This window comes from Hypanus sabinus, chromosome 7, assembly GCF_030144855.1.
Source record: "Hypanus sabinus isolate sHypSab1 chromosome 7, sHypSab1.hap1, whole genome shotgun sequence".
Taxonomy (NCBI): domain Eukaryota; kingdom Metazoa; phylum Chordata; class Chondrichthyes; order Myliobatiformes; family Dasyatidae; genus Hypanus; species Hypanus sabinus.
The window spans coordinates 159,448,229-159,461,435 of NC_082712.1; the positions used below are offsets into that span (position 1 = coordinate 159,448,229).

Consider the following 13,207-nt stretch of genomic DNA (forward strand, 5'->3'; position numbering starts at 1 on the left):
CAGAAGGTACTGCAGCATAAGAACCAGAACCGTTAGGCTGAATAACAGCCTTTCCCCCCAGGCTGTTAGACTTCTTATTACCCTCCTGCCACCCAGCACACATTTACATCTTGTCTGAATTCCCTGCCACACCTCCCACCCCTACTCCACAAGACAAGGACACAGTCTCATCCTGCTCTGGTCACTTTTCATCGTTTATATGATTATACTGTTGCTTGTTACATTGTAATAGTGTCAGTAACATTATACTGTCTTATATAAACAGACTCCTTGCACTTTATGTCAACCTGTCAATCTTGCGGCCATGCCCCTTAGGGACTTGTGTCGATATTATTTTGTGACTAAATGTGCGGATTGTAACTATATGTGCTGAGCGTGACTCAGTGTACTGTGTTTCCAAACTTCAAGATCGTTCAATGTAATTTCCAGTACACAATTGTAAAGGGGAATGAAAGAATCGTTACCCACACAAAACGCTGGAGGAACTCAGCAAGCCAGCCAGCATCTATGGAAAAGAGTATAGTCGACGTTTTGGCTTAAGGTAAGGAACACAGTGATTACAAGAAGCACACAAATATAAATACAAAATAGTTAGATTTTATGTCCATAATGTGATGCTAGGTTCATGAGTGTCTGTACATAAATGTGACTGAGAGGAAATGACAGAATAGTGGTAGTTGGGGATGTGCAGGGTTAGGTTAGTAGTGGAGGTGTTGATAAGACTTCCAGCTTGAGAAAGTAATTAGTTTTGAGTCTGGTGGAAGCCTCCTCCCTAATGGAAGTGGGACCAACAGTCCACGAGCAGGGTAGGTAACCTTCATGATGTTACTGGCCTTTTTCTGACACCTTTCTATACTTTTTGCTCCTTGACCCAGAGGAATATTATTTCTTTTCTCTCTATACATATGAATGGTTGAATGACAATAAACCTGAAGTTGAATTTGATTTGGAACTCTTCAAGCAACACACACAAAATGCTGGTGGAACACAGCAGGCCAGGCAGCTTCTATAGGGAGAAGAACTGTCGACGTTTCGGGCCGAGACCCTTTGTCAAGACTAACTGAAAGGAAAAATAGTAAGATATATGGAAGTAGGAGGGGGAGAAGGAAATACGAAATGATAGGAGAAAACCGGAGGGGGTGGGGTAAAGCTGAGAGCTGGAAAGGTGATTGGCAAAAGGGATACAGAGCTGGAGAAGGGAAAGGATCATGGTATGGGAGGCTTAGGGAGAAGTTTTAGTTTTTTCCCCTCCTCTTTTTTTTTCTCTCTCTCTGCCCATCACTGCCTGTTCTGCATCTCCCTCTGGTTCTCCCCTCCCCCTTTCTTTCTTCCTAGGCCTCCCGTCCCATGATCATTTCTCTTCTCCAGCTCAGTATCCCTTTTGCCAATCACCTTTCCACATCTCAGCTTCACCCCACCCCCTCTGGACTTCTCCTATCATTTCGCATTTCCCCCTCCCCCTCCTACTTTCAAACCTCTTACTATCTTTCCTTTCAGTTAGTCCTGATGAAGGGTCTCGGCCCGAAACATCGACAGCGCTTCTCCCTATAGATGCGGCATGACCTGCTGCGTTCCACCAGCATTTTATGTGTGTTCCTTGAATTTCCAGCATCTGCAGATTTCTTCGTGTTTGCTTTTGGAACTCTTCATTTACTTTTCCCGGCTGATATGCAACTACTTTATCTTGGAAGGTAAATGTCAGGGAGTACCACATGAATAATGACAGATGATGGGAAATTGCATTGTCAGAGGTAAGGACCTAAGGCAAAGGACCATGTGTTGCCCATTAACCCATGACAACAAAACAGAAACATTTTATCCCTCAAATCAGAAGCAATGGACCATCCTCAACAATTCCACAGTTTTCTTCATTGTTGGACCTCATGGCAACTCATTGAAGGCCAAATCCTTTTAATACGAACACAGGTTGAGTCAATGAAGAAGGAAAATGCTCTAATGTTGAGATGGCTAGAATATAATGGATATAATGTTGTGATTGCATAAGGCATTGGTCCGGCTGCACTTAGAGCACTGTGAGCAATTTCAGCTCCTTGTTTAAAAAAGAATACGTTGACAATGGAGAGGGTCCAGAAGTGGTTCACGAGAATTATTCTGGGAATGGAAGGGTTAATGTATAAGGAGTGTTTGAGTCTCTGGCCCAGTACTTGCTGTAGTTCAGAATAATGAGAAGGGATCTCATTGAAACCTATTGAATACTGAAAGGCCAAGATAGGGCAGACTTGGAGAAGATGTCTCCTATAGTGGAGGTGTCAGGACCAGAGGTACAGAATCCAAATAGTAGGACACTTCTTTGGAACAGAGATGAGGAGCAATTTCATTAGCCAGAGGGTGATGAATCTGAGGAATTCATTGTTACAGACAGCTGTGGAAGCCGAGACATGTATTTGAAGTAGAGGTTGATAGTTTCTTGATTAGTAAGGCACCAAAGGGAGAAGGCAGGCAAATGGGGTTGAGAAGGATAATAAAATCAGCCATGATGGAATTGCAGAGCAGACATGATAGGTCAAATGGTCTAAGTTTTCTCTTATGTCTTATTGTCTTAAAATGGGCCAGCCTTTCTCATTAGCGTCTGCTCCTGCACTTATAACCATTTTTACATATGAGTGATACAACATGTGAGTGAATGTACACACGTGATGAAGGTGGTGCACACAGTAGAGCTATTAGCTACTGCCTCACAATGCCAGGGCACCAAGTTCAATCTCATTGTGAGTGCTCCCTATGTTAAGCATGAATGGGCATTTCCTCTAATTGCTCCAGTTTTCTCTCACATCACAGCACCATGTATGATGGTAGGTTATTTGGCCATAGTAAACTGTGGGAGAAAAGGGGAACTAATAAGAATGTGGAGAGATTTTTAAAGTGAATTAAGATTACTGTAGGATTGGTGTAGATGGCACTAAACAGTGACTCCTTTGCTTGCATCTTTGGAAACAGCTCTTTTTCCATCTTCAATATCTTTATTTTTCTCTTTTCGGGGTTTTTTTGAAGACCATGACCTGGAGTTACACGCTGACTTTGGTTCTTTGCAGGAATGAGACCCATTCTCAGGGTTTCAAAACTGGCCATTGTTCGGCACGACAAGGGTTCTGCCTGAGAGTCCGGCTCGAATCCTGAAGCTTAAGATCTTGGGGCTCTGGAGACAGGCGGATCGAGGGTCTGTGTCACAGTAGGAGACCCGTGTGTTCGCTGATTTTAGTAACAAATAACTTAATTTTTTAAAGAACCTTTTATTTTACAAACTCAGGGAAATCCCACCGTACTCACGATCAATTAATTACTTAGGAAAAGTAGGTGCTGTATTACATTGCAAATGATAGAAATCTAAAGTGTTAACAGTTCTCGCTTAATTTTACCTGGTTATATAGCTTATAAGACATGTGAAAATATTACCCACATTTTAATATGTGTGTTAGTATGATCTACCCATGTGTTTGGATCTACCGTCAAGGATTTATACTTCATCATATCCTTTAATAGAATATAATACCACAGATTTGAAAATGCTGGGGTTAAGTTTTTTATCACCTACAACATATGAATGATTATTTAATTTCTTAACTGAATTTCTTTTGGTCAACTGGTCATGTCGCCAATGCTTGAAAATGAAGGCGAGATAAAGCCCCTTCTGACTGCTCCTTACCCCCACCTCCTCAAGATTCACAATTGCCTCTCTGTTGCCCTGTCTCAAAGCAATTTCACAATGACCAAAGAAACAAAGTAACTTCCTAATTTTGAATAAAATTCATTCTTCAAGGGTGTGAGCACGGATCCCCAGTGGTGTAGATAATTTGATCTATCAGTTGGGTGAGAAGCCTATGCATCTAATTTATGATAACTGTATGTGTGTTGTGGTAAAGTAAGGGTTAAAGACAACATCCAGGTGAAGATGACTGCAGTGGTGTGTAGTCAAACTCAAATAAGGGAGACCTTTGAAGTGACTGCCAGACCCAAAGTTGCTTTCTGCAGTAGATAGGTGAGAAGGACTACAGCAGAGTGTGATCAATCAAGAAGAACATAGTTTCCTTCTACAGAGTAAAGGGTGCCAGAGACAAATGAGATAGGAATGATGGAAGGATGTGAAGCACACCCAACATCTAAAGGACAATAGTTTTACAAACATCAAAATATCATCAGTTATCAGTTTGAAGTTTTAATTGACTTTTAACACCTCTACTATGAATGGCTATAGATCTTGCAAGAAAGGAATTTATCAAATGGTCAATATCCATAAATGATGAGCAAATTCGGTATAAATATAGCGGTTATTTGTTCAGACTTCAAAACAGTGTGGGTGACAGGGCTATGCTGTTCTTCTTGTGCACAAATAAATTAAATTATTTTTGAGTTGAAAGAGTATGTGGGTTCTGGGCCCAGTTATTTTGTTTTATATTGGCAATGATAACTGTGTGCAACAGAGCATTACTCTACAAAGGACAACTATCACACTGAAAAATCATGCTGTATTGATCCATCAAAGGGAGGTAATAGTGACTGAAAAGGCCTTGAAGTAGAATTTCTTACCTGTTGGTAGGTAGCTTCAATAGGGAGACCATCTCTTAGCAAGATAATCCAAACCCTGATCACCAGCTGGTTCACAATAATGTATTTGCATCAAGTGTACAAGTCAGTCATTTATTCAATCACTTCTGCAAAGCTGTCTCAGCTTTGAGAACACAGTAGCTTAACTAAAAACTTTATTCACTCTACGTGAATGTTTGCTTATATGCTGCTTTTTGCTTTGAACACAATTATTTTGTTTTGCCAGGATGTCTCCCATGTGTCTCCACATGAGGCTCTTGGATTGAGATGGTCTTCAATCAGATACACATGGGCTATGAAATAAACCCTGTTTAGGGTTTCTACAAAGAGTACTAAACCAGGCATGCGGACACTGATATGCACAATTCTCATTCCAGACATATCATACTGCTGAGTAAAGGGGCTATTTCCCAATTTCCCATTGGGCTACAGCTGAGTGACAGAAGCCATAATATCAATACAATTTTGAAATTCTATGACTATTTTTCAAAAACTCTGGAGCACAAACATTTTTTTCTTTGCTTTACTTCATCCAGTTGAGTTATAATGCAGCACTCTTTTGCGCATTTCTCAAGCAGCAGCCAACATCTCGTCATCAAATAGGCAACTAGCTGGTAGGTTTAATCAAAATTCCTCTTATCTTTGCTAGACTTTGAAGGGACAAAGTACAAATCGATGAAGATTATGAAAGGCACACAATGGAGCAACAAAAATAGAAGGCAAAATCTAGTAACATGGCTGCAAAAGATGAAACGGAAGAAGTAACAAATAGTATGCAAATTGGATAGACTTAATCAAGGATGAAAAATCCACTCGTTGAAAAAAAGTAAAAATCTACATCAATATTCTTTGCTTGATTTAAGTTTATTACAGCAAAAACAGAAAGGAAGAACAGTGTTGTTGCAGTTGGAATACCTACAGAATTATGAAAAATATTATATGAATTTGATGAAAGTAATACCTTTTGTTTGTCATTAGAAACTTCCAAATAATCTTGATTTGATGGGGTCTGGAGGAGAAAGATATGATCAGTCTGAGAATCATATGTTCTTTGTTCAGATTCTATTGTACTCCATTCTTTATCTTCATCTGGAAGAGGACACAAGTAGTGTTCTCAATTAAGATGTGGAGACAATCAAAATGGAACTCATTTTACACACAGTTGCAAAAACAGAAATGGCCACAGGAATCTCTCTTGCTTCAGATTCAGATCTGAAATTAATTCTTATTTTTCTGGAATCTATGCATTTTCTGCTTACTCTCAACATTTGTTGTTGATGGACTGTCATTAGCTTTGAGAGCACACTTATTTTTTATATGCAAATACCCCAACCTAATAAAACAATTGGCCAAAATACACATCACATTTACACACCATTGAGTATGAAAACATGCTTATAAATTGTAATGATTTCTGAGTGCTATATACACTTAATTCATGACCTATTGAAAAATTAAAATAGTCCCCTTAGCCAGTTACCTGTGGCCTGTACAAAACACCCTCTACATCTGCAGCTTGCTACAAGACAGATAATTGATACAGGGGTTCCCTACCTGAGGTACACGGACCTCTTGTTTACTGGTACTAGTCCCTAGCATAAAAAGGTTGGGAATCTGTGCATTGGAAGATCCCCTATTAATTATAGACATTCTTATGTTAAGCAAAAGTAGCTCTGAGGATGCTAGTAGTGTTGAAGGCTATCCCAAATACATAGCTCAGATGGAAATTTTCAATTTACATTGGATTACTGTTGAAGAATTATTTGACAGTGCATTCACATTATCATAACTATGCCTTAAAGCACTGAACGTACCATGGCTCACAAAGGCCTTTTCTCCTTCACATCTTGGAATATGCTTGTGGCATTAAATTTGCCTTCTAATCCAATCAGAATCAGGTATATTATCACTGACGTTTGTGACAAGATTTGTTGCTTTGCAGCAGTAGTACAGAAGCAAGACATGCATGTACATACACAGACTATATACACACACACACACACACACACACACACACACACACGAGGGGTGATTGATAGGCTTGTAGCCTATGGTAGAAGATGAGTTATACACCTCTCATTACATGAACATGCAGTTCAACTCTAAGTGATTATGCAGAAAGTTTGAAGTTAATAACTCATTGGAGTGATTGATAAGTTTGTGGCCTAAGGTAGAAGAAGATGAGTTATCAACTTCAAGCTTCCTACATAATCACTCAAAGAGTTGAACTGCATGTGCATGTAAAGAGAGCTGTAGAACTGATCTCCTTCTACCTTAGGCCACAAAATTATCAATCGCCCAGCTGTGGATACTTTCTGCAGGTCCAAGATCTGTATGCTCCATGACTGCTGGACTAAGTGTAAATGTAGGAGGGGACTATGTTGAAAAATATATGTGCTAGGTTTTCTAAAATTGACTCCTTCTAACCTACACCATGAACTTATCATCCACCCCTCATATAATAAGTTGTGCAAAAAGAACAGTCTTGAACTACATAGATTTGCCTGTTTGCAGACATTATCTAGGTTTTTTTTTAATTATGATTACTCAATTAGGTGTAATGATCCTTTTAAATTAAATTAGTTTGCAAACTATTCATTTTCATTAGGTTTCTAATTCAAAATCAAAACTGGATTGAACTATAAAGCAGCTAACATTAGGCGTTGGGAGACAGCAGTCTGAATTTGCCACGGTCTGCTTATTTCAATACTGTAAAGTGCAACAGAAACACTGACTTTACCTGTTGAGAACTTTCAGTTATTTCGTGTAACTCTCTCAATACTATTTGTAATCACCAAGTTGAGTAATTTAAAGCAGAGATTACCTAAGGGAACAATGCATTCAACAACAGATTCTTGCGGCCAAAGTCTGGATTGGGACTGCTCCGAGGAACTGTAAACCAAAGCGTTATCACCTGAACCAGACTTTGGAGTCATATCTGCAAAATTAGAAGAAAAACAAGCTGGTTTACAAATGTAGAGAAAGAGCTGGAAAGCAGATGCAAATTCATGAATCATTTTGGTTAAAGAAAAGAACAAAAATGATGGAGACTCCTACCGAAGAAGCTTAAAACTAGAGATGTCAGGGGAAGCAAAAACCCAATTCTACAGGTAAAGGATATATTCACTATAATCTAAATACAGTCGACTCTCCTTATCCGCGGGGGATTGGTTCCGGAACACTCCCCCCCCCCCCCCCCCGCGGATACCACAAAACGGATATTCACTTCTATAATCTAAATACAGTCGACTCTCCTTATCCGCGGGGGATTGGTTCCGGAACCCACCCCCCCCCCCCCCCGCGGATACCACAAAACGGATATTCACTTCTATAATCTAAATACAGTCGACTCTCCTTATCCGCGGGGGATTGGTTCCGGAACCCCCCCCCGCGGATACCACAAAACGGATACCTGTCTCAGTGCGGAGGACTTTGGGACCTGACGGAGCTCGGGACCCATAGCCCGTAGTGTTTCTGTTCCCTTGACGGAAAATGATCGCAATTGAAAATAAAGTGGAAATAATAAAGTGATTGGAAAAAGGTGAAACACCATCAGTCATTGAAAAAGCTTTTGGCTACAGTCGGTCAACGATCGGAACAATTTTAAAGGATAAAGTGAGAATAATGGAGCATGTGAAAGGCCCTGCCCTGATGAAAGCTACAATTCGTACTAAGCAACACAGTGGTTTAATTATTGAAATACACTTGTTTCTTAAGTGTTTTATATGCATAGAAAGGTAAAATATATGCTATATACTAGGACAAACGTTTGACTAACTGACGCTAAATAATACCGGATGTACCTGTTCCGACTTACTTATAACACCTAAGACAAAGTAAATGCTATGTAAATAGTTGTTATACTGTATTGTTTAGGGAATAATGACAAGAAAAAAAAAACTCTGTACATGCACAAACAATGAGTGCTGGAGAGACAACTTTCATTGTTTTCAATCCCGATCCACGGTAACCTATGCACATCCTTCTGTATACTTTAAATCATCTCTGGATTACTTATAATATCTAATACAAAGTAAATGTTATGTAAATAGTTGTTGTACTGTATCGTTTATAGAATAATGACAAGAAAAAAAGAGGGGGACGTCACGTGATGACGTAGGGTCAAGACGTTGGGATTCCAGCTCCCTTGCAAAAAGTAATGAAATAGGGTTTAAATGAAGAAGAGTTAACAAATATCTATTAGAAACTATTTATAAGTAACTCAGGATTATCTTTTGATATGGCTCCTAAACTGAAACAGAAGAAAGCTACTACTTCGAAGACAGCGCAAATCGGCGGGGAAAAAGGCCTAACCGTCTTGGCGAAGCCTCGGACTCAAGTTGGATCTTCTCCCAACGAAGTGCATGGCATTTCTGATGATGCGGAAAAAGAAGTTGCAGCAATGTCGGCGGTCTTTAAGAAGAAATGGCAAGAACAACGCATGTATGCATGAACAGATATTAACAAAACTACAAACTTCAACTACGGTTGGAAGTGAAATTGAAAGTGAGTCAGTTGAAACAGACTCTTTGGGAAATCCAGAAGAAAAAGAAGAAAAGAAGGAAGAGATTAAAGGAGACATAAAATATATCCTGATATATATAATGAATGAATTAAAAGTTATAAGAACAGATGTGGCGAATGAATTTAAAGCGATAAGAACAGATATAAGAAGCATGCAGAATACACTTGATATTGTGGTGGAAGAACAAAAGAAGATAGATAATAAAGTTAATCAGAATCAGAATCAGAATCAGACTTTAATGGCCAAGTACCTGTGCACATACAAGAAATTTACTTCCAGCAGATGTTGTCTCTCTGCTCATAACAATAATAATGATAAATATAAATGAAAATATAGATTATACATACAAGAAGTGCAATCCAAGTAATAGTTAGCCGACAGTTAACCGGCAGTTAACTATTCAGCAAAGTGACCGCAGTAGGGAATAAACTTCTCCAGTGCCTATTAGTCTTAGTCTGGAGGGATCTGAAGCGCCTACCAGACGGAAGCAGTTCAAACAGTCCGTGCACAGGATGGGAGGAGTCCTTTATGATGTTCCCCGCCCTCTTCTTCAACCTGGAAGAGTACAGGTCCACAATAGAGGGCAGAGAGGCTCCAATGAAGCGCTTGGCAGTCCTCACTGTGCACTGTAGTCTGGTTCTATCCTGCTTGGTGGCGACTCCAAACCACACAGTGATGGAGGTGCACAGGACAGACTCAATGACTGCAGTGTAGAACTGCTGCAGCAATTCCTGAGGCAGACCATATTTCATCAAGAGCCGCAGGAAGTACATCCGCTGCTGGGCCTTTTTCAGGATGGAGCTGATGTTCTGCTCCCACTTCAGATCCTGAGAGATGGTGATTCCCAGGAATCTCCACGGTGGACACAGGGCTGCCGAGGACTGTGAAGGGGGACATAACGGGGGGATGACTCCTGAAATCCACTATCATCTCCTTTGTCTTGAGCATGTTCAGCTCCAGATTGTTCTGACTGGGAAGTAAAAATAGAAGAAAACACGGAAAGAATAGATAAGATAGAATACAATAATCTTGCCTGGACAACAGAAAGAAAACGGATGTTGGAAAAAATGGATGCGCTTGAGAACTCTAGTAGACAAAATAATATTAGAATTGTTGGTCTTATGGAAGGTACAGAGGGAGAAAATCCAATAAAATTCTTTCAAGAATGGATTCTGAAAATTTTGGAAATGAAAGAAGGAAGTCAAGTAATTGAAATTGAAAGAGCACACAGAGCTTTAAGACCACGACCTCAACAAGATCAAAATCCGAGATCAATTTTGATAAAATGTTTAAGGTACCAAGATAAAGAAATGATCTTGAAGGCAGCTACTCAAGGTGTTAAAAAGAGCAATGGGCCATTGATAATAGAAGGGAAAAGAGTTCTTTTTTTATCCAGACATAAGCTACGATCTGTTGAAGAGGCAGAAGGAATTTAATCCAGTGAAAAAATCTTTATGAGAAAAGGGCTATAAATTTTTATTGAGCTACCCAGCAAAATTGATAACCTTCCTGGATAATGGAGAAAGAAGATTCTTCATTGACTACCGGAAAGCGGAGGAAGTTGTACAAGAATTACCTGATGTTCATGAAGAGGACTAAAGAATTATAGAAATGAAATGGACTAATGATGAAAACTGAAACAAGGTTGGACCTGATGGACATTTATACGAAAAAAAATCAGTCAAGGAGTATTAATTGAGAGTAGAGACATTAATTATTATTATTTTTTTTCTTTTCTTTATTAATATATTCTTCTTTTTTGCGGGGGAGCTCCTGATCGATAGCTGCGAGTTTCACATGTACAATCATGGCGATTGCCATGACCCGTAAAATGGGGGGGTAATGTTGTGTTCTTTATATTCGCAACATTAGTGGGGGGGTATTTTGTTTTTTTTCTTGTATATTAGTTATCTTTTTTCTATTTTTCTTCTTCTTTGCCTGGATGATTGGGGAAAGACTCATTGCAACATGGAGAATTTTAAAGAATTCCCAAGGTACTATGAATGATTAATTTACTTAATTTTTAAAGTTTTAATGTTAATGGAATTAATGGACCTGAGAAAAGAAGAAGAATTTTAACATATATTAAGAAAATGAAAGGAGATATAGCTTTTTTACAAGAAACACATTTAACAGAAACAGAACATAAGAAATTAAAGAGAGATTGGGTTGGAAATGTCATTGCAGCTTCATTTAATTCAAAATCGAGAGGAGTTGCAATTCTGGTTAATAAATCTTTACCAATTAAAATACAAAATGTAATAATTGATTCTGGGGGGAGATATGTGATTATACATTGTCAATTTTTTTCAGAATTATGGACTTTTATGAACATTTATGCACCAAATGAAAATGATGCAAAATTTATACAAGAAGTTTTTTTTGAACTTGGCTGATGCACATGATAAAATATTAATAGGTGGAGATTTTAATTTTTGTTTAGATCCAGTTCTGGATAGATCAACTAAAGGTGCTATAAAATCAAAAGTAACAAAACTATATCATTAATGGAAGATTTAAATCTGATTGATATATGGAGAAAAATTAATCCAAGAGAAAGAGATTACTTATTTTATTCAAACAGACATAAAACTTACTCAAGGATTGATTTTTTATTATCAAAAATTATTCAAGATAGAGTGAAAAGTGTGGAATATAAAGCAAGAATATTGTCAGATCATTCCCCCTTGATAATGACAATGATAATGATGGATAAGAAGGAATCGATTTATAGATGGAGATTTAATTCAACTCTATTAAAATGTCAAGATTTTTGTGATTTTATGAAAAAACAAATTCAATTTTTTTTTGATACAAATTTACATTCAGTTGATAAAATTGTATTATGGGAAGCGATGAAAGCATATTTAAGGGGTCAGATTATGTTATACATCTAAAATTAAAAAGGAATATGCAGCAAAAATAGATCAATTGGAAAAAGATATCATAAAGTTAGAAAAAGAATCTCAAAGATATATAACAGAAGAAAAACGAAGACAACTTGTTAATAAAAAACTACAATATAATACACTCCAGACATATCATACAGAAAAAGTAATTATGAGAACTAAACAGAAATATTATAAATTAGATGAAAGATCACATAAAATTCTTGCTTGGCAGTTGAAAACAGAACAGGTTTCTAAAACAATAAATGCAATTAGAACAAGTGTAAATAAGGTTACTTATAAGCCTTTAGAAATTAATGAAACTTTCAAAAATTTTTATACTGAGCTATATCAATCAGAATCACAAAATAAGACTGCTGAGATAGATAAATTTTTATCACAGATAACCCTTCCAAAATTAAATTTGGAAGAACAGAAAGGATTAGATATGCCCTTTACATTAAAAGTGGTTGAAGAAGCTTTAGGATCACTTCAGAGTAATAAATCCCCAGGAGAAGATGGTTTTCCTCCTGAGTTTTATAAAAAAATTAAAGATTTATTAATTCCTCCTTTTATGGAATTAATATACCAAGTGGAAAGAATGCATAAACTTCCACAAACTTTTTAACAGTGATCATAACTGTATTGCCAAAAAAAGATAGAGACCTTTTAAAACCAACATCATACAGGCCTATTTCTTTGTTGAATACAGATTATAAAATACTAGCAAAAATTTTATCTAATAGAATATCTAAATATTTACCAAAATTAATACATATGGATCAGTAAGGTTTTATTTAAAATTGACAATCAATGGATAATGTAACTGGTTACTTAGTATTATTCATCTGGCACAAAAAAGAGAGGAAATGAGTGTGGCAGTTGCTTTAGATGCAGAAAAAGCATTTGATAGATTGGAATGGGATTTTTTTATTTAAGGTATTGGAAAAATATGAGTTAGGGAAATCTTTTATACAATGGATTAAAACTTTAAATACTAATCCTCAAGCTAAAGTAGTTACAAATGGTCAGATTTCAACACCATTTTGCTTAACTAGGTCAACTAGACAAGGCTGCCTATTATCACCTGCTTTATTTGTATTGGCAATAGAACCATTAGCATAATTAATTAGAACAGTTTCAGATATTGGGAGCTTTAGAGTTAATCAAGAAGAATATAAGATTAATTTATTTGCTGATGATGTTTTGATTTATTTAACAAACCCATTGC

At 37.4% G+C, this 13,207-nt stretch overlaps 1 protein-coding gene across 1 annotated transcript in view; it reads right to left on the reverse strand.

Moving 5' to 3' along the window:
- The window catches only part of ano3 (anoctamin 3), a 521,252-nt gene that overhangs the window by 189,104 nt on the left and 318,941 nt on the right, over window positions 1-13,207 (reverse strand). Inside the window, exons 3-4 of the mRNA XM_059976011.1 lie at window positions 7,388-7,501; window positions 5,525-5,652 (exon numbers count right to left, since the gene is read on the reverse strand). Of these exons, the coding sequence (XP_059831994.1) occupies window positions 5,525-5,652; window positions 7,388-7,501 (242 nt within the window). The remainder of the gene's footprint in view (window positions 1-5,524; window positions 5,653-7,387; window positions 7,502-13,207) is intronic.